Raw genomic sequence first — 25,743 nt, 5'->3', positions numbered from 1 at the left:
TAAATACATTTAAGGATTTTCTTTTTATTTTATGCTTTCAACTGCCATACTTAATAACCTTATTTAAAAAAAACTTAAATTTAGATTGGTTCAGAACATTGAATATTGATTAATGAATAATTAGCACCTATGAATGAATGAAATAAAACATTTAAAATATATCAACTAACTAATTAAGATATTTTTTACTATATATAGAAATTATTGTTTACTAATATTATGTCGTATTATTTCAATCAATCAATGTAATGCACTGTCAAAAGGTTGTTATACATAGGTTGTCGTTAAAATAACTTAATAGAAAGAAAGAAAGTAATCTATATTAAAACATACACTGTCAACTTATATTTATATCAGTTATTGATAATATTAAAACGTAATAAATGAGCGCAATTTATAATATTTGAATAGTATCAACAACTTTCTGCGTACCTGCGTATAAGTGTACTTGTTTACACAAATAAGGAAGTAAATATTTCAAAAGTAGGCCATTGTTTCCTTATTAATTTTTGTGTATTTTAAATTATCCGCATTTTCCAAGTAATCCTTGATGCACTTATTGATATTGACTTCGATTTTACTAATGGTTCCAAAAGTTTGTCTTAATGAGAAAAAATACTAGAGATAAGTTTTAACGCCAATTTCAGCATTCTGATTTTGATAATATACAATTATTTGTACTGACTAAGAATGGCTATGATGGTCTATGTCTTTGGGAGGATAACCTTACTTCAACACTTTATGAACTTTAAATTTACCAAACACGACTGAATCAAAGATATTTCATGTCAGCAAAAAGATTACTGGAAATTTCATTTCCTCGGAGAAAAAACGTCCACTAGCTGAATAGCAGGACAATTTAAGAAATTGTTTGATAAAAAGTCATCCGATATATTGTATTTTTGTCACATATTTTGTGCTTATAAAAGCGTTTATTTTTTGCAAATGCATTTTAGAAATAATTACAAAATATACTCTTCATTTGCTTACTAATAAAACAACATTAAACTCGTCCGAACGAATTTAGATTTTCTGGGTTAATCTTCATCAGGAATGCCAAAAGCGGAATACTTGAAAGCCAAAGACAGATATAAAATGATAGCCAAATTCCAGAGTGTAATATGCATTAGATCGCACTGAATTTGTGTTGAAATGTCATAATTTGAGGGATTCTCTAATGTTAATTAGTAATAATTAGTATGTCTGATGGACACTACTACCGCTGGTATATTCTGATTTGTGAAAACACCCCTTTTCGACATAATGTCAGGCTTGTCTTATGATTTGATATAGAAGTTCAGATAACAAACAAATCCTGGATTTGAGATCAAGGTACAAATGTAGTATGATACAAGATCATATTACATTCTAAGTACGAATATAGTAATTACTTTTCAGGACACGTTCCATACAAAAGGGATTGGACAAAAGTTATAACATCATAAGTGACGTCCTCTCCCTAGTGACTGAGTTTAAATGAGCCTCAGAGAAGATAGCTGAGTGCATCAAAAACAAATTTATGATATTTACAATGTAACATTTAGTTTTTTATCTAAATCTTGGTTAACCTTGACTAATAACCTAAATAGATAACTTCAATGTACAATGTAGTATTTCCAGTCAGCCTCCATTTCTATGCTTCCATTATAATCTCACTTAATTCAGAAGGAGAAAAAAGACAGAAGATATTACAGAGAGATTATGAAAATATCAGAAGTCGAAGACAAAGATTACATCATTAAATCGCAAAGGACGACGAAAAGGCAACAGTCTACCAAACAGTTCTAGAAATGTAACGACTATAAAACACATTGTGTTGCTCAAAGTAAAAAATCAAATTTGTATTGCTAGTATCTTTGAATGTTGTCACAATAAAAAAAACCAGAGGCTCCCAAGAGCCTGAGTTGCTGACCTCTATTTCAGAGGAGACGTTTTTTAAATGCTAGCAAACTTGATGAACAAGTTGGGTAAAATTGTCTTAAAAGTGCAATAACTCCTTAAGGGGTCAATTGACTATTGTATTCATATAAACTTTTTGTAGATCTTACTTTGTTGAACATTATTGCTGTTTACAGTTTATATCTATCTATAATATATTCAAAATAATAACAAAAAACAACAAAATTTCGTTAAAACTATCAATTCAGTGCCAGCAATCAAACAATGGGTTGTTCGATTCGTCTGAAAATTTCAGGGCTGTTAGATTTTGACCCATTGAACAAGTTTATCCAGTGTCAGATTTGCTCTAAAAGCTTTCGTTTTTGAGATATAAGCCAAAAACTGTATTTGACCCCTATGTTCTATTTTTAGCCATGGCGACCATGTTTGTCGATGGATCAAAAAAGGAAACATTAGTTGAAGTTTAAAGGTATTTGACCCAGTAGTTTCAGAGGAGGAGATTTTCGAAATAGTTTACGACAACAGACGACGACGACGGACCCCAAGTGATGGCATAAGCATGACAGCATATAATAATTGGGAACAATATTCCAAGCCAACAAACAAAGGGAATGATGGTCTGAAGCCTTCTGTATACTATGAACATACGTATATTATAAATCAAGTGTATTTGCTATTAACAATCAATTCAAAGTTTCTTCTCCACGGCGATCACTATTATAATTTACTGCTTTTTTTCGTTTTTCTCCAAAAATAACTCAATCTAAATTATCATTAGAATGGAGGACAAATGCGACTATGCATGGTACCTATAGGACACAGAGGCATGACTATTAATTTATTGTGGAAGGAAGAGAAGCGACAGACAAAATGAGGTCTTCTCGTTTAATAGTATAGAAGAGGTTTGTGAATACGTCGACCAAAACGAATTTGAGATTCGTGGTCTTGCAGAAAACATGGCACTAATGAATGATTTAAATTCAAAGTTCTACTCGGATCAAAACCGCCTGCTTGCACGCATAGATCAGTCAACGGAAACTCCCGAGTTAAAAGCATAGTTTAGTTCAAATATATTTTATTGTTCAAAAATGACAAATGGATCAAACACATGTTTTTCAACTTAGTAACGTCTTCTCTAATACATACATAAATATACACATGAATGAACACTACCCTTCTGGGCACCTGAGATCACCCCCAGTGTTGGGTGGGGGTCTTGTGGCTTAGTCATTAGTTTTCTGTGTTGTGTCTTGTGTCTTGTGTAGTATTATTTGTCTGTTGTCTTTTTTCTTTTTTGGCCATGGCGTTGTCAGTTTATTTTCTATCTATGCGTTTGACCTCTTGTATCTTTCGCCCCTGTTTAAAGTAATGTATATTCGGGCACGTGAAATTATTTTTTTTAATGGACATTTTGTAAAAGAGGGACGTAAGATACCAAAGGGACAGTCAAACTCAAAAATCTAAAACAAACTGACAACGCCATGGCTAAAAATGAAAAAGACAAACAGAAAAACAATAGTACACATGACACAACATAGAAAACTAAAGAATAAACAACACGAACCCCACCAAAAACTAGGGGTAAAATGCAAAACAACATAATTATATAATCAGATATAACATATATGTTTACCTGTGTCTATAACATTTGCATTTTCTTCAATATAACGTGGAACCATACTATTATTTGTTTGTCCCTCTGGTTTCTTTCGTCCTTCTTTTACATATATCTGACTTTGACCAATTATTATTTTAGCATGAAGTTATAAAGATAAATTACATATAGATTTGAAGAATAGAATCAACGGATATTTTCAAGTTAATATAACTAATCGAGTGCGTCTATTTTCAGAAGAAATAAATACCGAGATCTAGACCTATAGTTGTTTATATCTGTGTCATTTTGGTCTCTTGTGGACAGTTGTCTCATTGGCAATCATACCACATCTTCTTTTTTATAAACACACGAGCTATGTAAAATAAAATATGTTTTAAAGCATTATCTACATCAATAAATTATAATCCTGTTACCTTTGATAACTATTACATTACTGGAGTACTACAACCATTAATTCTAGTACTACTACTGTCATAAATAGTGTCATATAGCTTAAAACCTTAATATTGAAAAACGTGGGTTCGGGTAATGGAGGACGTTTTTTGTTAGTCTTTATCTTTATATAAATAATCATGACAAAAAATGATATAACAAAACAAAACTGTAGTGTGGTTATCAACTAACTTTATCAACTGATAATTTATACTTCATAACATTTAACTTATCTCTGTCCATATATAGGACGCGTAAAATACACAGCCCTATAGTAAGTGTGCTCGGGTGTAAATATAAAGGAATGTATGAACAGGTAGGTCTATTTGAAAGAAAGTTAATATAACACATGAATATTGTATGTTTAAATTGTATTCGTCATTAAGTTAGAATATTTTAATGCGTATAATTTTATAAAGCATCGGGAAATATAAAAAAAGTTTGGCTACTTGATATGCAACATCAGCAAAAATAAAAATTGTTAAAGTGTATTGTGAAACTGTAGACAGGTTGTCTTTACAGTGTTCTACTGTACCCTGCCGCAGCACGGGGCGTCCATTCGATCCGGTTTTGTAAGTGGTCCTGAGTTTTATGAAAGCTATTTGAAAGGTGTGTATGGATGTGTATCTGTAATAAACCGGCCGAGTTAAAATAAAGCGGTTTCGATCAACTATTTCTAAAGGATTTATTCTCCTTGTAATCATATCATTAGCATTTGAGCATACTTTTCTGTTCGGAAGTTTAATAAGTAAGATCTTGGAGAACTTTAAACTTAATAGCCAATCAATTATATTAACAGCATTATAAGCGATATGACGCCTATATATATAATATTAGATCGTTAAGTAAACGTTATTTACCTGTTTAAACGACATACTGACTAGTTACTGAATAGTCATGACAGCATGGACAGAACTAAATTGACTACACGCGAATTGTCTGAACCGCACTGCAATTGATGTTCTATTAATCTAAATATTAACTAAAAGACTGAACGTACTTTCTTCTTAATTTGACCTTTTTATGTAAATATGGATCTTGTCTATATAGTTATATACCCGCTTTGATTATTTGGAATTATATCTACTAATTTTCACTTCTTCGTACTATGAACATCAAAAATATTCCATTTCTCAGTAAATACTGTTCTAGCACCTGTACAGGAAGTTTTATCTAGCTCCAAATGTATAGCTTTATTGTTGGTATTCACTCCATATGTACCAAGTGTTAGATTAGTTTTATTTATATTGCATAACTTTCTTGGTATTTTATGACGAAGTAAAATTGAGAAAGGAAATGAGGAATGTGTCAAAGCGACAACAACCCGACCTTAGAGCAGACAACAGCCGAAGGCCACTAATGGGTCTTCAACGTAGCGAGAATTCCCGCACCCGTAGGTGTTTTTCAGCTGGCCCCAAAAAATATGTATACTGACTTGGGACAGGCGCAAAATTGCGGCGGGGTTAAACATGTTTATGAGATATCAACCCTCCCCTATACCTCTACTAGCCAATGTAGAAAAGAAAACGGATAACAATACGCACATTACAATTCAGTATACTTAACGACAAAATTATTTGTTTTCATTTACCTGTGTAGAAAATGAAATCGGTTTATTTTCAAAAGTGATGATTTTCTAAAAATTGTTAAATATTTCACAGTGGTATCTTACCATAGCTTTGTTTTAACTTGTTTATTTACTTTTGTCCCTAAATATTTATCCCTTATAGTTTTACTTATAAGTATGCATTTGCATTTTATTGCAGATCAAATTTATTCGTTCATAGTATGTTAATTTACGTTTTTTGATTGAGGTAAAAGAAGGACGAGAGATACCAGAGGGACATAACTCATAAATCGAAAATAAACTGACGACGCCATGGCTAAAAATGAAAAAAGACAAACAGACAAACAATAGTACACATGATACAACATAGAAAACTAAAGAATAAGCACGAAACCCCCCCCCCCCCCAAACACTAGGGGTGATCTCAGGTGCTCCGGAGGGTAGGCAGATCCTGCTCCACATGTAGCCTTCCAATTGATATTTTATCGTTTGTTTTTCTGTTGTGATGTTATACATGTACTATTGTTTCAGAAAAGGGAGAAGGTTTAGTACCATTAAAACGTTTAATCCCGCTTCAATTGTTTGCACCTGTCTTAAGTCAGGAATCTGATGTACAGTAGATGTCGCTTGTTCATGTAATTTATACGTGTTTCTATTTTCTTTAATATAGATTAGATCGTTGGTTTTCCCGTTTGAATGGTTTTACACTAGTAATTTTGGGGCCCTGTAAAGCTTGTTGTTCGGTGTGAGCCAAGGTTCCGTGTTGAAGGCTGTACCTTGACCTATAATGGTTTACTTTTATAAATTGTTCTTTGGATGGAGAGTTGTCCCATTGGCCCTCATACAACATTTTCCTAAATTTATGAACGCTAATTAATAATTTAACTTTTCATTAGATGTCCAGGCCAAAAGACCGTATCATACTTAAACCCCTGGAATAAGCAAACAATAATGGAGATTAAATTTCTTTATACAGATTAAAAGCTAGTATGTGCATCCGCTGGATGTGAGAGTGTACACACTACTAATTCATAGGAAAATACTATTAAAACAAAACAGATTGGTGAATGTCATTTCATGAGACTCATGGAAAATGTATCGCATGATACTAATTAAGAAATTAAAACAAAAGCCCTTATCGCAATGGCATATCAAGTTTTAAACCAAATGATTATTGGTACCATCTATTTTTATAGTATTGGATTTATCTTGTTGAAGCCGACAAAAACAATACAATAGTTATCAAATGTACAATATGAAGTACCAGCAAAATAAATATCTTCAAATTCATTATATTATTAAATACAATGGTGTGATGCGATTCAATGAGGAAATTTACCTTATAATGAGAAAAATTAATATCTGTATGACGTCTTAAAGTATTATTTTCTTTTTTTAAGATGGCCAACTTGTCCATTATCAGTTAACTTACTCATTCACATGAGCAACGGGTCCACGGAATCTATAGTTATAGTTGTAGTTGCAATACTATTCCTCTTTTCATTGATGGGATATTGTTGTATAAAGGCAGCATGTGCACGCAGAGCTTCCTCCAATCTTAACACAAGTATGTAAAAGTAATTTCGCAAGGAATAATGAATAAGAAAAAATAAACTTTTTTTTGTAATTCACTGGAAATCTGTTCATATGTAATGCGAAAATTAGATTGTTTAGATATCAGCAAAATTGAAAACAACACGTTTAATAATTTAATGCGGTCGAAGCGCTTTTCTGGATTTACCTTCATCAGGAACGCTCAAAGCCAAACATTTGAAATCCGAGGATGTATAAGTTCTGAAACCGTTGAAAAGCTATATGTAAAAAATACCTATAATAAATTATAGCCAAATTCATCTAAAGTCATCTTTGACTGAGGGAGTTGACAGCTTAATTTCTTAATTATTTCAAAATTTATAAACGGACAATTTTAGAAAGGTTTGTTAAATCCTGTCAGCAACTTGACAGAATGAAATTTACATGAAACAAAATTCATATCATTTTTAGTTTAACGATATTTTTATGTATCTTTCATTTACAAAAGTAAACTAAATTAATATCTTTATTTTTTTTTACATTAAAATTCGTTACTCACCATAAAATATAAACATACCAAATAACTACACCGTAACGAATAGTTTTTATAAGGCATCACCAGTCTGAGAAAAAAAATTAGAAGGCAAATGACAGGTTAAACAGATTCTTCTCTCTCTGTCTTGATATATTGTTTAATATCATCTTGTCAGGTGCAGAAACATCAGTATGGACCCTTCCACCAGCATATTCTGATTTATCTCAACACCTCCCTCCATCTTACAGTCAGGCTTGTCGTGTAATTGACTATACAAGATCAGAAGACAATATTGTTGATGAACAGATAAACCCTAGTTTCGAGATTCAACCTGATGATACAGAATCTTATTCGAGTTCAAGTACGAACAATGTTATTAATTTTCCAGATGTACAGGAAAATCAGCAAGATAATTTGTGAAATGCATTTAGAGTGTTCTGAATACATCTCGATTAGAGCAAGTGTTTCACAATCAATGGTCTAACCATAGGAACCGAGGATTGAAGACAATAACAATCAAAACCAAGGAGTAAACAAAGACTCACAAAACCAAAGGACATTTACATCAAGAGTTATAAATAATAAATAAGAAACAACACGAACTCCTCTAAAAACCGGGGGTGTAATCAGGTACTTTGGAAGGGTAAGCACTTCCTGTACCGTATACGGCACCCGTCGATGAATTCCACTTGAGGTAAAGGACAAGACTCTAATGATCTTCGTATAAAATGCATGCTAACTTATCAACGCAAATGAACCTTAACGTCACAGTCACAATTGTTCAAGGTCAAAGTCGACTATATGATATTTCTACAAAAACATAATACACTGTAGAATTTAACAAGCAAAATATATATCTTATTTATTGAAATAGTTCTTGTAACAAAGAGCTGTATAGTAGCTATAAATAAAAGGCACATTTCCAGTGGAAGTAAAACCACATTTGAATTTGATCCTGAAATAACGTCAAACAGGTTCCTTTATAACAGTGTTAAAAACCACACCTGCTGCTTGTCTAACATCCAATGGGTTAGGCATCCATGATTCTGTGACATCGTGAAAAACACTATCACTGCTAATCGCGTAGGACCACATGGCAGACATAGCTACGTAAATCGAATAACACCTGCCTGGGAATGCTGTTCACTTTGACACCACGCTTTTTTTCTTATTTGACTAAATCGACGACTAGTGATGTTTCAAATCATTATCAATAAGCTCCTTTTAATAACGCCACTAATAATCGTTCTACATACTGGTTTACCCTAAAACTGGTCTAGAACAGTTTTGTGACAGATTCTTACTGTGTTTAAGAGAGGTTATAATTAATTCCTAATGAACGGTCGTAAACATCGGAGAAGTATATTTACTTGATACTAAACTGTAATCGCTTGACAAATTTTAATTCAATTTTTAAAATCAACTACTAAAGACATGATCTTCCATGTACACACAACTCCCAAACGGTCACTAGTCGTTAGGTGAAGTATATGTTAGGTCCCCTTTTATACATATTAAAACATAAAGATTTATACAAATAAAAAACAAAACATTTTGCCTTATATACTTGCAATCAGTGGAATACAGGTAAAAGTACAGAAAAAGCACCTGAATAAGATATCTACAAAAACCATGTTATCAATAACCATTGCTTGTTGATAAAAAAAAACTGTTCACAGTACAAAATCAAACGCCTCCTCAACAGTACAAAATCAAACGAAGTACAACGTCTGCTCACATAAAAAAAATCAAACGAAGTACAGCGTCTGCTGTATTATAAAACATAAGAAGATTGTACATTCTATATTTTCTCGCTGTGTTGAAGATCCGTGGCATTGTGCTGTTTTCTGCTATTTTGTCGGGTTCTTGTCTCTTTGACACATTTCCCGTTTCAATTCTTATTTTTTTGTAGACGAACCTTTCATCAAATTGTCATCGGTAAAAAAAAATGAATAATAAAACATGCTTATATTTGATATCAAACGGGCGTTATTAGGAATTACTGCTACTCTAGCACTTTAATTATGTGAATGCACTAAACCAGGAAATTTGTGTTGGTAATAAATATGTAAAATTAATTTACCTTACGTTTTGCCGATCAGGTTAAGGTTTCATTTGCAAAAATGCATTTGATGAAATTTGCTTCACGAAATTAAATCATATTTTTCTCTCGATCTTAAAACGCTATAGTCAAACTTGTATTTCTTACTTTCCGTTGGCGTCAACATGATCATGTTTACTTTGATAAACAAAAAAACAATCGTATTTTTCTTTAAAAAAAATATGATAAAAGCTTAATATTCAAACGTCAAAAAGACATACAAAAAGAGGTGGTAGATACCAAATGTACACTCAAGTCTTCTAAAACGAAGATAAACCAGCAACGTTTCAAAAAGTTTATTTGGTATAGATTTGACCTAGGCCGACCCTCATAGTTGATTTGAGCTGTAAGTTCAGTTATGATGCTGACGTACATGGAACTGTACCGGCAATGTCCTTTCTATCAACATCGAGTAGAAAGGATCGTTTAACATACTAGTTACAAACTTTTAGTCGTTTCTTTAGAGGAAAGCCTAAAATTGAGAATGGAAATATATATCTCTATAGTGGAATGTGAAATTGGAGGATAATGATCATAGTATCTTCTCATTTTTCCGAAGAATCTCCTTAGTCTTTAGTTTTCTATGTTGTGTCTTATGTACTATTGTTTAAAATTGAGAATGGAAATGGGGAATGTGTCAAAGAGATAACAACCCGACCATAGAACAGACAACAGCAGCGAGAAATTCCCGCCCCCGGAGGCATCCTTCAGCTGGCCCCTAAACAAATATATATACTAGTTCAGTGATAATGATCGCCATACTAATCTCCAAATTGTACAGAAAAAACTAAAATTAAAAATAATACAAGACTAACTAAGGCCAGAGGCTCCTGACTTAGGACAGGCGCAAAAATTCAATATCTGTTTTAGCAATTGCATTGTCAGTTTACTTCCGATCTACGAATGAAAATGTCCCTCTAGTATCTTTCGCCTCTCTTTTGCTCCAAATAGTATTGCTGATTGTTTGTTGAAAATCCAGTCCTTCAAACAACAATTTATAACGTGTTTTTTTTGTTTTTATTGTTATCATGCAGTCCTGTTAAATTTTTCGTAACGTTGGTAAACAAGCACTGGCTTCAAAACAGTTTGTTTACCTATTTTGCATGGCAAAAATCTAAAATAAACAGCTCATTGACAAGAAAACGTGTGAAATAAAATCAACTGGAAAGCTACAATAAAACTCCATTTCAACTTTTTCCAATCTCATTTGAATACGTTTTTTTGTATTTGTTAAGTGATAAATTAGTTTGCCAGTGAAGATAACGGAATACATAAAAAAAAGAATAAATGGAAGTACCCACACAAATTGTATATCACAATTGACCATATCCCCCGTACAAGCAACGAAGAACGGCAAATGAAAAAAAAAGATACACTTATTCAAATAACATAACTTGTTAGTGCACAACATGATGTAGTCTGGTCGTGCAATATAGATATTTCTACACTTTAAAGGATATCTTAGATTAAGCCAAAAAACATATGAATATGTTAATGGACTTGAATGGCTATTTTTTACTATAAAAATTATGGACATTTTTTAAATGAAGAGATACAGTCTATAGATTTTCCGTATGCACCGACCTTGACGTTTATATATCTCGTAAGAACTTCGGGATTCACGTAGCGCAAATTAAAAGAGAATTACCGTAATGAAAAATAAGGTAAATAAACATTGATTAAAGTTGCTATTATCTTTCGTTTCTTAAAGAAATATTCTTTTCACAACTATTATTAACACAGTTTTATTGACCAAATGGAACGCACGGACAATAAACAAATAAACAATTTGAAATAAACAACTAATAAAAGAATTTTTTTTGTCGATTATACGTTGTGAATTTGTCACAACCGTAAAACAAAACATTCTCTAAGGACTTTGTTTAGTAACTGTTCATAATTTCCTCAACATTGTAATCACCAGAAACCCGTTTCATATGACTTTAAATATAGTTGTGTACCATACAAATAAAAAAAGAGTATACGGTTGATATATTACTATATGAAATATAGTTAAAGAATGTTTGTGTAATACATGGACACACATGAAATCACCTTAAAACGATGCGCATTATTTAAAAGACAGGTAGACAAATCTTTGCAAATACTTAGTTGAATTGCACGCAATATTTACACCTATACAGATGCATGGATACAGAATAAACATGATAAATATATTATTTGAGGTGAGTGATTTTGTATACTTTATATGTAAGTACAATACAAGGACTAAGAAAATATAGTTAAACAGGTAAAAATATACGTGTATAATATCGACATAAATTAATTTGAAAACTAATAGTTTAGTTTGTAATCTATTGACCTTTTGAATGATTTATCAAAGGATACTTTTAGACTGCATTAGAATCATATGTGCAGTTTAAAAGTCGTTCTCATGTCAATATTAACAATTATTGTAATGGGTGAACACTATTTAAGGTAACAGCGTCAATAATCGAAGAAAAACATGTAAAATCACAAAAAAATGAACTCCGAGGAAATTCAAACCGGAAAGTCCTGAATCAAATGGCAAAATCAAAACATCAAAAACATCAAACGAATAGATAACAACTGTCATATTCCTGACTTGGTACAGGCAATGTCTTACTTAGAAAATGGTTGATTGAAACTGGTTTATGACTATTGAACAACGGTATACTGCTATTGTCTTTATTTTAAGGTCTGATTATCAATAACACATACTAAAACCAAAACAGTTTGATATCATTGTTTGTCATATATTTACATGTACTTGATATAAGTAAATGTCTGAGTTTTTTGTTATTTCAGATGTCAAAGTAAATGGTACACTTTATAATGGTTATGTTTCATGGCCTCAAGTTCAGCTGTTCTTGCTGTTGTTGCCACCGTCGGTGTTATATCAGCAGTTCTCGTATTGATTTTGTGCTGTCTCAAGACCCTATGTGAACACAGACTTTCACGAAATGATACTATACGTATGTAGACACGAAAAACTTATAAATAAACAGTTGAATGCAAATATTAATCTTGTTGAAACATTAACAATATTCATATCAGACAAAGTAATTTATTGCTCTTGGTGCAAACAAAATAAAACCCAACAGTTTCAAGAAAAATAGAGTCTCTTTTTTCCCCTACAAATCGGCCATATTAAAAAATGTCATTCTTGATGAACAGGTAGGATATTATCTCCTAAATGTGGTATAATATCCCGATTTGGGATGAAAGGAAAAATAATGCATAGTGTAAATGATTACAAAAAAAACCCAACAGCTTTTGGTTAGCCATTACTCTAAGTATCTGGTTGAATATGTGTGATGTGATACGAATTCATTGAAGATGCTGTGTTTTACAGGGATCAATCTAAAATCTCATTCACCCTCTAGAAAAGTCGCTTTCTAAAATGTGCTACTAATATGCCCGCGTCACACTGTCCCGATTTTTATATACGATGGACACCCGAATGCGAAAATTGTAAGTTCGTACGAAGTTGGTCCCGATCTCGTTAAAATACCAAAAAGTGACCGAAGCAAGTACGATGAATAACGAAGTCTATACGATGGTGCCGAATTTATATACGATATCAAAAGATGGACATACGAAGGTTAACCGAAGACGGGTATTTAAGCTTCATATCTCAACCGAAGCCTACACGATGGATCACGAAAGCTACACGATGGATAACGATGATAGCGCAATGGCCATACGATGTCTAAAAGAGGTCGTGTACAGCTTATGATGCATTTAAATTATATGCCGAAGGCATCACGCGTTTTAAATTGTTTGATCAATATTGAATATATATCATGTATATTATACTGTACGTTTAATTTCTGGTTTGATCATAAGACGGAAGACCATGGGCTTGAAAGGTAAAACTTGACTCTGAGTCTCTGCATATAATGGCACCAAAATCAGGGAGAGGGAGGGGTATTTCTGTCCAAGTCTGCCATGCATGGCGGGAAATCGATCTAACTCTTATAAAACTTAGTTTATTATCCCCTCGCCTACTACTACATGTAAGTTGCGTGTAGATAAAATTGTTATTGACACTCTAGAACCAAAATGCTCAAAACTTGGTATGGTGTTACTCGTTAAGAATATCGTAAGCGCTATTGACCTTAAAGTTCAAAGGTCAATGTCACAGTGGCAGTTGTAATACAAGGCAATATCACCATTGTGGACACTCTAAAACCAATATGCTTTAAAAGATTTTAACCACATTTGGTTTATTGTTCCTCCTTGTAATGATCTGACATTTTTTACGTTCAAGGCCAAAGGTCAAGGTCATGCAGATGGACTTGTTTTTTCTCCTTGAAATAGCATAATACACAGGAAATTGGTTGCTCATTTTTTTACCTGCTGGTTCTAAAGACAATATTAAAGGTATTTCCAGTTACTGAATGTTTTGGTTGATTTCTAAAAAAAAAATAGTTTATGTATCAAATATGCATATTCAATTTACCATTTTCTGCATGTGTCATATACAAATATAGTGTCCATATTTGTCCCCAATATGTTACATACGAGGGGATGCCACGCTATGCATTGCGTTGTTTGAACTGTAAAATGTGTGCACTAGTCTGATTAATCACCCATAATTATGCCCATGTTTACTGATCTATCATAAAGGTAAGGTAATGGGTTCGTTTATCCTTTTTTTTCAAAAAGAGATCTTTCCAGGAGAATATCATAATAATATAAACAAAGGAAGGATGTGGGGAAAGCAACAAATGAGGCAAAATATGACATATAGAAAACAAAATGGTTATGGAGTAAACATTCGTGTGACAACAACTCAGACGATACATAAAAAATCAGAATAATGAAGAAAAAGTTGGTTTCCCTATATACGTGTACCTGCAGTGTTGGTGTACGAGGCGCGTTTATGATTTTCATTATGTTACTTGATATGAAAAATTGACAAAAAATAGTATTTTACTTGTAAAAGTAAATCCTGAGCCTGTAATAGCTGCTCTTCTTGTTCCATTTGAATTAATAGAAACAACGCTGTCGCCTTTCTTGTTCTCATAGAATCATATGAAATGAGCTCCATGTTTTGTGAACGTCTTTCTTAACTGTGGTATTAGACTGACCAGTGCATATCGCGAATGGCACTTTAAATGTATTTTAGCGTGAAAATTAACTTACATTTAGCTGGATTTATTGCCTTCGTAGTTCCATCTTGTCGCTTCGTACTTTAATTAGATGGCAACACGACGGAATAACAAGGTCTTCACGAAGTCGTTTTGCCATCGTAAGACCTTCGGGTTGCTTCTTGATTCATTCGTGTAGACATCGTAATTTCAAAACTGCCCGACGGAAACGATGGAAACACAAATGCAATACGAGGTTCAAAGATGCATTCCCGGTGACAATACGATGGTGAGGATGGTGATACGAACTCAATACGAACCCACAACATCGGACGCACCTTCGGGGATTTTTTAACATGTTAAAAAATTTAGAACCCTTCCCGAAGTTGTCCCCGAAGGCTAGAAAAAGTGGCCGATGGTTCTACGGTGGTTTAAGATGGCACTACGAATAGCCCGATCTGGATACAATCAGACCCGATTTTGAAAATTTCCATAATCGTGTTGCCATCGGCGTAAAAATCGGGACAGTGTGACGCGGGCATTAACAACAACAAAAAACTGCATTCTTAAAAATGCTTACTTAGTTCAAAATTTAAGACTTTTTGCATAGAATAATATTTAAAATATATAACCTATTCGGGGTATATTATGGCAACTGGTTAAAATAACCTGTTTAGGAGATAATTTCCAACTGGTGAAATAAATACAGAACAATACAGTGTTCCATACGAAAGATTTTGCTTTTAAATTTCATCAAACTAACAAGTAAGAACTGATACAATAAATAATTAAAGTATGTATATTTTTTAAGTTACAGAATTTAGTTCCGTACAGAATGAAGATACAGCTCCAGAGAACACTGCACAAAATGAAGGGACATTGCCACCAACATATTCTAACCTTTCACTTTTTCAACTACTCCCGTCGTACAGTCAAGCTTGTATTGTAGCCGATAGACAATCATTGGATAGCACTATTGACATTGACAGGAGATCACTAGGAAGTATTTCAGAGGAAGAAACAGTATTCTTATAAAATTTGAATAATACGAAGTAAAAAGTAAATGCTCACCTCTTGCTCTTTAGTATATCAAAACTAAACTATATAATTACGTCGAGCTGGTTCTTCATTTCATTGGTGAAAAGATTTGAAAACTGAACAGACAAACCACGAAGGCTAATAGTAAAATTTGATGTATTTCGCCTCCAAACGTACGGATTTGACATAGTAGTTTATCTGTGTATAGGACATGATCGTTATAACGTACCGTAAATATGAATTCTAAATTAATCAAGTAAGTTGATTATTAAGTATTGAAAATTACAAAATGATAAAATAGAGCATGCTGTAGTTTGATAAGACATTGTACAAAACACATTGTACAAAACAATGTAGGTATGTTGGAATCGTCAAAATATTGCACTTGTCATCAACAATCATGTATGTTTCACTAGTGTTGATTACCTGCTGCTTCCGATAATAAATTTCGAAGGCGAACAACGTTCAATGTTAGAAGAAATATATTTGTACAATATATTTTAAATATAAAATAACAACAGCACATACTATGTATATATATTACAACAAACTGTGACATATTGATGTACAGAATCATTTTTCCTCATATATTTAGATGGACACAACCTTTCAAACTATTTAAGATACAATTTTTAATTTATAATGATTATATTTCCACTGTTGCCTATTCTACAAAAGATGATACATGTAGTTTATATATGTAATTGTCAACGATAATGCCAACAGCTTGCTTGTGTGAACACTAATAAGTCCTTTATAAAGGTCATATTATTCATTAGATGATCTATTTTTAAACGTCTGTAATAATTTGTAAAATGGAGAAACTGACAGAATTAATAAAAAAAAAAGAGCTTTTGTTTACAGCACGTTAGTTCATCATCAATATTATTTTAATTACAAATGTTTGAGTAGAAATATAAAAAGTACGTGTACACAACCAGATGGGTCAACTGTGTTATTTTGTTCTTTTAAGCGGTAATATTGAAATTCAGTCGACAGCTGTGGTTACCTTAAAAGAGGGACGAAAGATACCAGAGTCAAACTCATAAATCGAAAATAAACTGACAACGCCATAACACTTCAAAAAATATTGTCCAAACACGAGGAACAGAAAAGTCGTGTGAGGTCACTTGACCGCAATTCGTTTCTGACTAGATAATAAAAGAATCTCGAAAGTCATTCCGGATGAATGATTAATTTCCGTAAAACAATTATTGTGTAGATATTTTTTATGAATATATCTGAAAATACTTTTTGTGAAGTAGCAAAGACACAACATAAAAAAACTAAAGAATAAGCAACACGAACCCCACCAAAAACTAGAGGTGATACCAGGTGTTCTGGAAGGGTAAGCAGATCCTAATCCACATGTGGCACCCGTCATGTTGATTATGTAATAACAAATCCGGTCAATAGTCTAATTCGGTAGGTCATATTAATGAAAGGGAAGGGGGTTGTAATTACGACGTAAGGAACCTATCCGATATCATTTGTGAAACGGTTATTCCATAACGGTCAACCAACTCGTGATGGCTGTCCGTAAAATTTACGAAGGGATGATTTCAACTTCACCATTTTAAACTCTTGGTTTAATAGCTTCCTTGTGAGCAGCAAACCTCTATCAACAAAATCATGATAGGAAATGAAAGCATGGGAATATCGTATCAATTGGGAGATATATACCCCGTATGCAGGTGCTGCTGGAATGTTGCTACTAAGAAATGGAAAGTTCACAATTAGAAAGCTGAAATCATCTCTTTTGTCGTAAAGTGTTGTTTTCAACCGACCCTCATTGTCAATTTCTAGATGTAAGTCAAGATATGAGGCCGACATAACTGTTTCTGTAATATCCTTTATCTCTAGTTCGATGGGATAGATGCGTTCCAAATAGTCACCGAATTTTGAATTATTTAGTGAAAGCACATCATCTATATAGCGGAACGTAGTGTTAAAGGATATCGCTTACTTCTTATCTTTCTTCCTAAGAAGTTCCTGTATGAAGTCAGCCTCATTATAATAAATAAACAAGTCGGCAAGAAGAGGGGCACAATTTGTTCCCATTGGAATGCCGACAGTTAGTTGTAAAACACGTCCTCCGAACGTAACAAATGTGTTTTCAATTAAGAAATCAAGCATCTTGATAATGTCAGTTTCAGTAAATTTTTTTATTTGAATCAGAGTGATCCTTTACAAAGTAGGTTTTATCCCTCCCTAAGACAATAGTCTAGAAAAGCAATTGGAATGTTTGAATACATATTGTCCAAGCACAAATTCCACATTTCTTAACCATGTGTTGATCGTTATTTTGGTTGAGTCTTTGTTTTGTACGCATATTTTCCCGAAGAATCGGGTGCTGCATGGTATAGTCTGTTGTGTTGACTAATATTGTTTGTGAATTTTGACATCTTTTGTGTATATTTTTCTTGTTTACAGAATCTGATTTATAATTTGAAGTTACAGGGACATGAGCTGTCAAATTCATGGTCACCAATTTGACTCATATTCTTATACTCGACTTATATCAGACTAAAACGTATATCAAAATAAAAAAAGTATAAAACAAAAAAATCTACGATGCATCAGATCGAAATTATGTATCCGCATTTCGTTTGTATTTAAGTCTAGGAGCCATCTAATTTACCATCGAAGTGACCTTCCGAAGACAGCCAAAGGTTGCATAACCCGATATAAACAAAAACATAGATATAAATAGATAAACAACTTGTGCACTTGGATTACTCTAGGTCTATTTGATTTTATTTTGTAGCTTAAACAATGTGTTTATATCGTTGTGTAAGACTGAGTTTTTGAAAATCGAAGCAGTCAACCAAATGGTTTACTCTTGTTTCACTTTCAATGATGACATTCTTCTCCTTTTACCAGCTGAAAACGTCTATGTCACGCGTAACCCATCTCTAAGTGAATAATTAATTAGCAACGCTTTTTTGCTTATTTTGACAAAATTGAACCAAACTGGCTGCTAAAAGCGATTTTTTTTCTCTCACAATTTCGCTCTCCTTAATGATTGAACAAATAAAAAATTTATTTTTTTCTACATCTCGTAACTAGTGTCCCTTTAAGGTAAAGGCGAACTTTTGCGGTTAGGTACCTAAAACAAGCCTAATTTATATGTGCATTTGATGGAATAAGTACCTGTTTTGATACCTAAAGTTTTAAGTTTTGTTTATTTAAAAAGGATCTACAAAGTTAACCGACAATAATGTATGTGATTCGGAAAAGTACGCATATTCCGCATTAGACGTATCTGATAATTATATAATTTTGAAGTCAATGTGACAACCCGACACATAAAGATATTAGATGAGTGTTATCAGGGAAGGTCGTAACAACAAATAAAACAGAAAACGAAGGTTTGTTTAAATCACATGTATCGTATCGGATATTTATATTATCCAGTGCGTTTTTGAGTTGACTAACAGTAAATGTTTAATAAACATGAGATAAGAAAAAAATGTGTAGAGATTCAGACAGGTAGAAGTGTGTGTATATTATACACTTGTAGACAATGATATACAAATATAATTGCACTTACAGTATGCAATTATAACTTTACATTTGAACAAAACGAACTTCGTTCACTTTGATGTAATGGACGTTACAACTTAAACAACACTTTGTTGAAAAAATATTATGGTAAGCATCTTATTTCAAGCATGTTTTCTTACAGGTCAAGGATATAATTATTTACCTTTTTTTGCATGTAGAGAATATTCCTTCCTTTTATGATCATCTTCATAGTTTTAAAAAAATGAGCCTCAATTGTATAGAGATTTGGATTGTTCATTTTTTTTATGTTTGATGTCGGTTGTTCACATTTTATCACTGATGTCATGCATGTTTAAATCTGCTTTATGTTTCCGATGGATATGTGTCTCAGAAGCAAACAAACCACGTCTTCCTATTTTTATATATCAATTACATTTGTGAAGTAAATACATGTTTTATGTTTTTATTTTAGTTATGTTATTTCCTTCTTCAATAAAGGACCAAAGTGTGTACTAGATAAACTAGCCCATCCTGAGCTCCCTGTTTTATTTCAGGATTTTCTTGACAAAGCTGAGGTGTTCAGTACTGTTTGATGATAAACTATACAAACAATGGTGTAGCTTACTTTGTGACAACCAACCGAGGCAAAGACAAATGAAAGAAAAAACAACTGTTAATTTAACACTACACAAAACGCGTCTGACGCGTTATAATTGTTTGTCTCAGAACATTAATGTTTCTATTAGACATGTTACGAAAAGGTGTACTCTCGTTGCTGAGGTTGACAAATTAGACTTTAAATTAGGGGACGGTGTCAAAACATTGATTATGGATTTAAACAGGTAAAATTTAAATCCTGTGCGTCTTGGTAAATTTAAATCACATTTATCTATAAATCATTATGTAACATCCTATATGACAATTGCTTTTGTGATATCATTGTTGGCTATCACACGACATGAAAGGTATGCGCATGCAGGAGTTGGTGGGCTAGAAAAAGGGGGGCTGAGAGTTATACAAGCTCATTCGATTCTAGATTGAATATATATTCATAGTAAGCCAGTTAGATATTAGTTTTATTGTTGTATTACAGTTCCTGAAAAAGTTTAATCTGTCGCTCCACTAATCCCGTACAAAGTTCTACAGTCTGATTGATTTTGTCTCTCGGGTGTCTCCATCAGCTTCCAATGACTGAAAGTTTTAGAGCGTCTTATAGCGTGTTCGACATATACCCGACACTCTGATATACGCAAATTCATTTTTTTTACATTCAAATTTTTTTGTTCGTGGTTTAACTCTTTGCTAATGGCGTCTGTAGGGGGAAGAGAGGGGCGATGACAAAATTCTGGTACAATTAAAGGCAAAAGAATATTTATTTTAGTGTCCTAGAAAACCGCTTCGAATAAATCTTATATGATTTCTGTTGTCCACAATCACTTTTGTATGAATGCAATGTCTGTGTCTGTGTTCTTGAGGGTCCGTCTGAGGTCTGTTTAAATGACATGACAGGTTCCGTCGATTGCAGCTAATGCTGCTACGGGTAATATATGCCACCCATCGCGTAGTTGGCGCCAATTTTAATTTCGGATGGCCAAGAAATATTGGGGCATATTTAATTTCCCAAAGAATGAGAATCAAGGCATTTATTTGTGCACTGACAGCATGAACAGAAACGTCAAAGAGTTAAGACAGCATTACATAGCAAGGGTAGCTTCTCAACCACAAAATTACCATCATTAGACGGTTGATTGGAAGTTCAATTGCGCCTAACATTTCCGATAGTGTTTCTGGTGTCACAAACCTCTTATTGTTCTGAAAATGCATGAAGCTAAATGACCGGGAGTAAATTTTCTAAAACTATAATGCATCATGTTTCAAGTTGAAATTGTATAAAAAATCTTGATTTAAGTGTTTTGAAACAGACCTCGTTAGATAAAAATTTAGGTGGCAAACAACTGAATCAAAAAACATACACTCCTTTGTTTGCTTTTCATAACTATATTAAATGACCGTTATATTCAAGAGTAGGTATAATTAATTATCAAAGGTACCAGGACTATAATTTAGTACGCCAGACGCGCGTTTCGTCTACATAAGACTCATCAGTGACGCTTATATCAAAATATTTATAAAGCCAAACAAGTACAAAGTTGAAGAGCATTGATTATCCGAAATTCCAAAATGTTGTGCCAAATACGGCTAAGGTAATCTATGCCTGGGATAAGAACATCCTTAGTTTTTCGAAAAATTCAAAGTTTTGTAAACAGGAAATTTATAAAAATGACCACATTATTGATATTCATGTCAACACCGAAGTGTTGACTACTGGGCTGGTGATACCCTCGGGGACGAAACGTCCACCAGCAGTGGCATCGACCCAGTGGTGTAAATAGTTATCAAAGGTACCAGGACTATAATTTAGTACGCCAGACGCGCGTTTCGTCTACATAAGACTCATCAGTGACGCTTATATCAAAATATTTATAAAGCCAAACAAGTACAAAGTTGAAGAGCATTGAGGATCCAAAATTCCAAAAAGTTGCGCCAAATACGGCTAAGGTAATCTATGCCTGGGATAAGAAAACATAAAAAAGATCATAATACTTAAGATTATTTGCAAGGTTTATTAAGGGCTCGCCGAAGAATTCACACACCCCTTGTCTCCAATGCCCTACACATCTACTGCATTTACATACGACCGCTCCCTCCTAATTATTTTTGCATTAGAGTTTCTTAAAAATATTTTAGTTGTTAATCATACTGTTAAACAGGTTCAGGTTCGACTGCGCTCGTATCGCGTCAGGCAGCTCATTCCAGAGTGTAGGTCCAGGAATGAAGTCCAAATTGTGTTGCTCTCACCTGTGGTACTTCAAATGTCTCTAGCTTTCTAAAAGAGAAAGGTACATTTTTAAAATTCATAATATTATGGAGATGAATTGGTGACTATTTGTGTTACATTTTAAAAACTTCTTTTGCCATCATTCTTAGACGTTTTATTTTTAAAGAAACTAACCAGATTTTAACAAAGAGTTTTTAAGTCACTATTGATAGCTATCAATGTAAAATATCATTATATTATTGTTCTATGATCATTTTTCGATTTGTTTTTTTCATTTTTGCTAATGTGTTTGTCTATATGCTTTTTTGTGTTTCATTTATACATATGACTTGGCTGTATACTCATACATCCCGTCATTGTGTTATTGTCCAATGGTATTTTTTTGTATTCTTGTCTTTCGTTTTTTGCTAATGTGCTTGTCTATATGCATTTTTAGTGATTCTGTGATACACATGACGTGGCTCTGAACTTAAATATCCCGTTATTGTGCTATGGTGAATTTTTGTATTCTTGTCTTTCATTTTTTCTAATATGCTTTGTCTATTTGCCTTTTTGTCCTTCTTTGTTACATATTTGTACAAGATCTACAGTAGCCGCATCTGCATGAGTTGCTATTCTAGTTGTTAATCATACTGTTAAACAGGTTCAGGTTCCACTGCGCTCGTATCGCGTCAAGCAGCTCATTCCAGAGTGTAGGTCCAGGAATGAAGTCCAAATTGTGTTGCTCTCACCTGTGGTACTTCAAATGTCTCTAGCTTTCTAAAAGAGTAAGGTACATTTTTAAAATTCATAATATCATGGAGATGAATTGATGACTATTTGTGTTACATTTTAAAACCTCTTTTGCTATCATTCTTAGACGTCTTATTTTAAAAGAAATTAACCAGATTTTAACAAATAGCTATTAACATCCTCATAGATGAACCTCAAGGCACGTTCTTGTATTTGTTTCTATTTTTTTTAGTGTTACCCTCCCCACAAAAAATGCCAAACAACTGGACAATAGTAGATATAATAAAGTATATGAATGATAAATAGTCAACCTTCCCAATTTAAATAGATGTCTCCCAATTCGTTTTAGTACATTTAACTGCCTTTTAATTAAGTTCATTTGTGGAGTTAAATATAAACTGGGTTGAATTATTTGTCCCATACTGTATCTAGACAATTAAGTAACAGTTTACTATTTATTGTTTTTAATAGAGAAATATATATATATATTTTGCAGACATATTATGACCTCGCTGTAATCATACCAGTTGTTATACTAGTAGTTGGAGTAGCTTTTGCTGTCCTTCTTGTGATAGTTATTTACTGCTGGATGAAAGTTCATAATTCATCAATAAACCACGAAGCTAGTAAGTGATAGTCAGTGTAGGACGAACAATTTATATCGATTTTTCATGTAAACGATATTATTTGATGATTTACAGTCCCGCGGTATCCAGTGGAATAAAATGTGTTCCAAATTACTTCGTATAAGGGGTAAGAATCCCATGTGAATGGCGTCTGATTGGCTGTGATGGATATATAAATATCTATATACAACTCGTCTAAACATCAACCCAACAATGTTAGATCTGTAAAATTGCTTTCGCAAAATTTGTTCTTTCCTCGCCGGGATTCGACCCATGCTACTGAGATATCGTGACACCAAATCGCCAGCACTGCAGACGTCCAGGCGAGTTGGTGTCACGATATCTCAGTAGCATGGGTTCGAATCCCGGCGAGGTAAGAACAAATTTTGCGAAAGCAATTTTACAGATCTAACATTGTTTGGTTGATGTTTAGACGAGTTGTATATAAATAATGTACACAGCCATGTATCACCATCACTGCTGTTGATCCGATGGATAAATCTGTTGTAGAGTTGTCACTGACTCGGACGTACTTATAAATATCGACATATATATACGTCTGGTCGGAATAAATTGCCGTTAAATTCGATGCCTCATGTAAGATGAGTGCAATATTCTTCAAGCTAAAACAATTCTACAACGACTCTTTTGGATCATCCTTAGAATCAATAATAATAAATTAATCATTAAATTTTGATGACACTAGCCTAAGGACTCGTATACAAGATGCAATATGTGTCGATAGGTTTTACAGCTGTTTAAAGGAGTCAAACCACATTCATATAAACTTGATTTTTTTCATTTCTACACAAATCAAGTGTTAAACACTAGATTTATTGCTACATGTATATAGGATACCATTCAGGTCGTCATAATTCCCTGTCTCAGCTATTTAATAATATTATCTTAATATAATTCCTTCAATGAAGAGATGTCAACTAGTAATGTGAATAAGTACTCAATATTTAATTTCAAACCGGACATATGCTAAGTCAAAAGTCTCTTAAGCGGTTGTTTTAACACATAAATAACTTGTTTTTCTTAATTAAAGATCTAAAAAGGTTTATAAAAGATATTTGTTCAGACTGATTTTTTGTTGTTTGCACTCATAGTATTTCAAATTTGACAGTTGTCTTTTATTATAATGGCTATTTCATTTACAAAAACCTGAAATATTTTATTCATAATTACAATTGAAACAAATAATATAAATTATATTTGCTAGGTGTCGTTATTTGTTTAATGAATTAAGGGGCATTTTTGTATTTTTATAGGCACTGGCAACGTTTTTTCTACAGACACCATACCGCCTTCATATTCAGAATTATCGCTTGGTCTCCCACCCTCGTACAGTCAAATTCATTGTTCAATGTTATGTAATACACAATCAAGTGACGGGATATCTTTGGAGGAACAGACGGCGAACACTGAACAGGTACTAGCCAGAATAAATCATACAGAATCATTTACACATCTGAATGGACTGAAACATACAGCGAACAGTGAACAGGAAACCAGTATACATCATACAAATCTATCAGTAAGTCTGACTGGATCGGAACAGACAGCAAACATTGAACAAGAAACCAGTAATATATCAGCAAGTATGACTGGAATGGAACAGACAGTGAACACTGAATAGGAAACCAGTTTACATCATACAGAATCATCAGCAGATCTCAGCCTTATCAATGTGATTTTTTTTCACGCTATAATTGAAAACGTGAATAAAACAGTATGTTTTCATATCAAGAACTTTTGATTTCAAACATTCACATTATCGGTTCAGATGCATGATGATACGTAATTCAATGTTTTCCGAAGTGATACATAATACTTTACTGAATCTCTTTGTGTTAGATTTACTCGAAATGCCATGTAAAATAATGTGTTTGGAATGTTTAAATGCAATGACATTATACCAATTGCAATAATATGATATTTTTGATTTTTTATTCACATCTGCAATTTATAGCAATTTCATATTTAGTCTTTTACTTTTCGATTGAAGTTGTATTCTAATTATAGGAAAATGGTAATCTCTTGCTCTCAGATAAAAGAGGGACGAAAGTTACCAAAGGGACAGTCAAACTCATAAATCTAAAACAAACTGACAACGCCATGGCTAAAAATGAAAAAGACAAACAAACAACAGCACACACGACACAACATAGAAAACTAAAGAATAAACAACACGAACCCCACCAAAAAACTAGGGGTGATCTCAGGTGCTCCGGA

The 25,743-nt window shown here is 33.1% G+C and overlaps 1 protein-coding gene and 2 long non-coding RNA genes across 3 annotated transcripts; all 3 read left to right on the top strand.

Annotated features, from left to right (window-relative positions):
- The first annotated feature begins 4,165 nt into the window (after window positions 1–4,165).
- LOC139512741 (uncharacterized) lies at window positions 4,166–8,522 on the top strand. Its single transcript, XM_071300604.1, has 3 exons — window positions 4,166–4,265; window positions 6,917–7,083; window positions 7,760–8,522. Exons 1-3 carry the CDS (start codon window positions 4,258–4,260, stop codon window positions 8,002–8,004), a joined length of 420 nt encoding a protein of 139 aa, XP_071156705.1. The 5' UTR covers window positions 4,166–4,257; the 3' UTR covers window positions 8,005–8,522.
- Window positions 8,523–11,649: 3,127 nt separating this feature from the next.
- On the top strand, window positions 11,650–16,741 carry LOC139512740 (uncharacterized). The gene is made up of 3 exons (XR_011662329.1): window positions 11,650–11,871; window positions 12,476–12,642; window positions 15,575–16,741. It is a non-coding gene; the product is annotated as an uncharacterized lncRNA (long non-coding RNA).
- Window positions 16,742–19,163: 2,422 nt separating this feature from the next.
- LOC139512739 (uncharacterized) lies at window positions 19,164–25,441 on the top strand. Its single transcript, XR_011662328.1, has 3 exons — window positions 19,164–19,455; window positions 23,376–23,505; window positions 24,780–25,441. It is a non-coding gene; the product is annotated as an uncharacterized lncRNA (long non-coding RNA).
- Window positions 25,442–25,743: the final 302 nt, after the last annotated feature.

This window comes from Mytilus edulis, chromosome 2 (genome assembly GCF_963676685.1).
Source record: "Mytilus edulis chromosome 2, xbMytEdul2.2, whole genome shotgun sequence".
NCBI lineage: Eukaryota > Metazoa > Mollusca > Bivalvia > Mytilida > Mytilidae > Mytilus > Mytilus edulis.
This window is presented reverse-complemented; position numbering and strand designations above follow the sequence as displayed.

Excerpts from the sequence above, each read along its gene's own strand:
- LOC139512741 (XM_071300604.1), top strand. Across the intron at positions 7,084-7,759 it reads TTCCTCCAATCTTAACACAA|GTGCAGAAACATCAGTATGG; the intron begins GTATGTAAAAGT and ends TCATCTTGTCAG.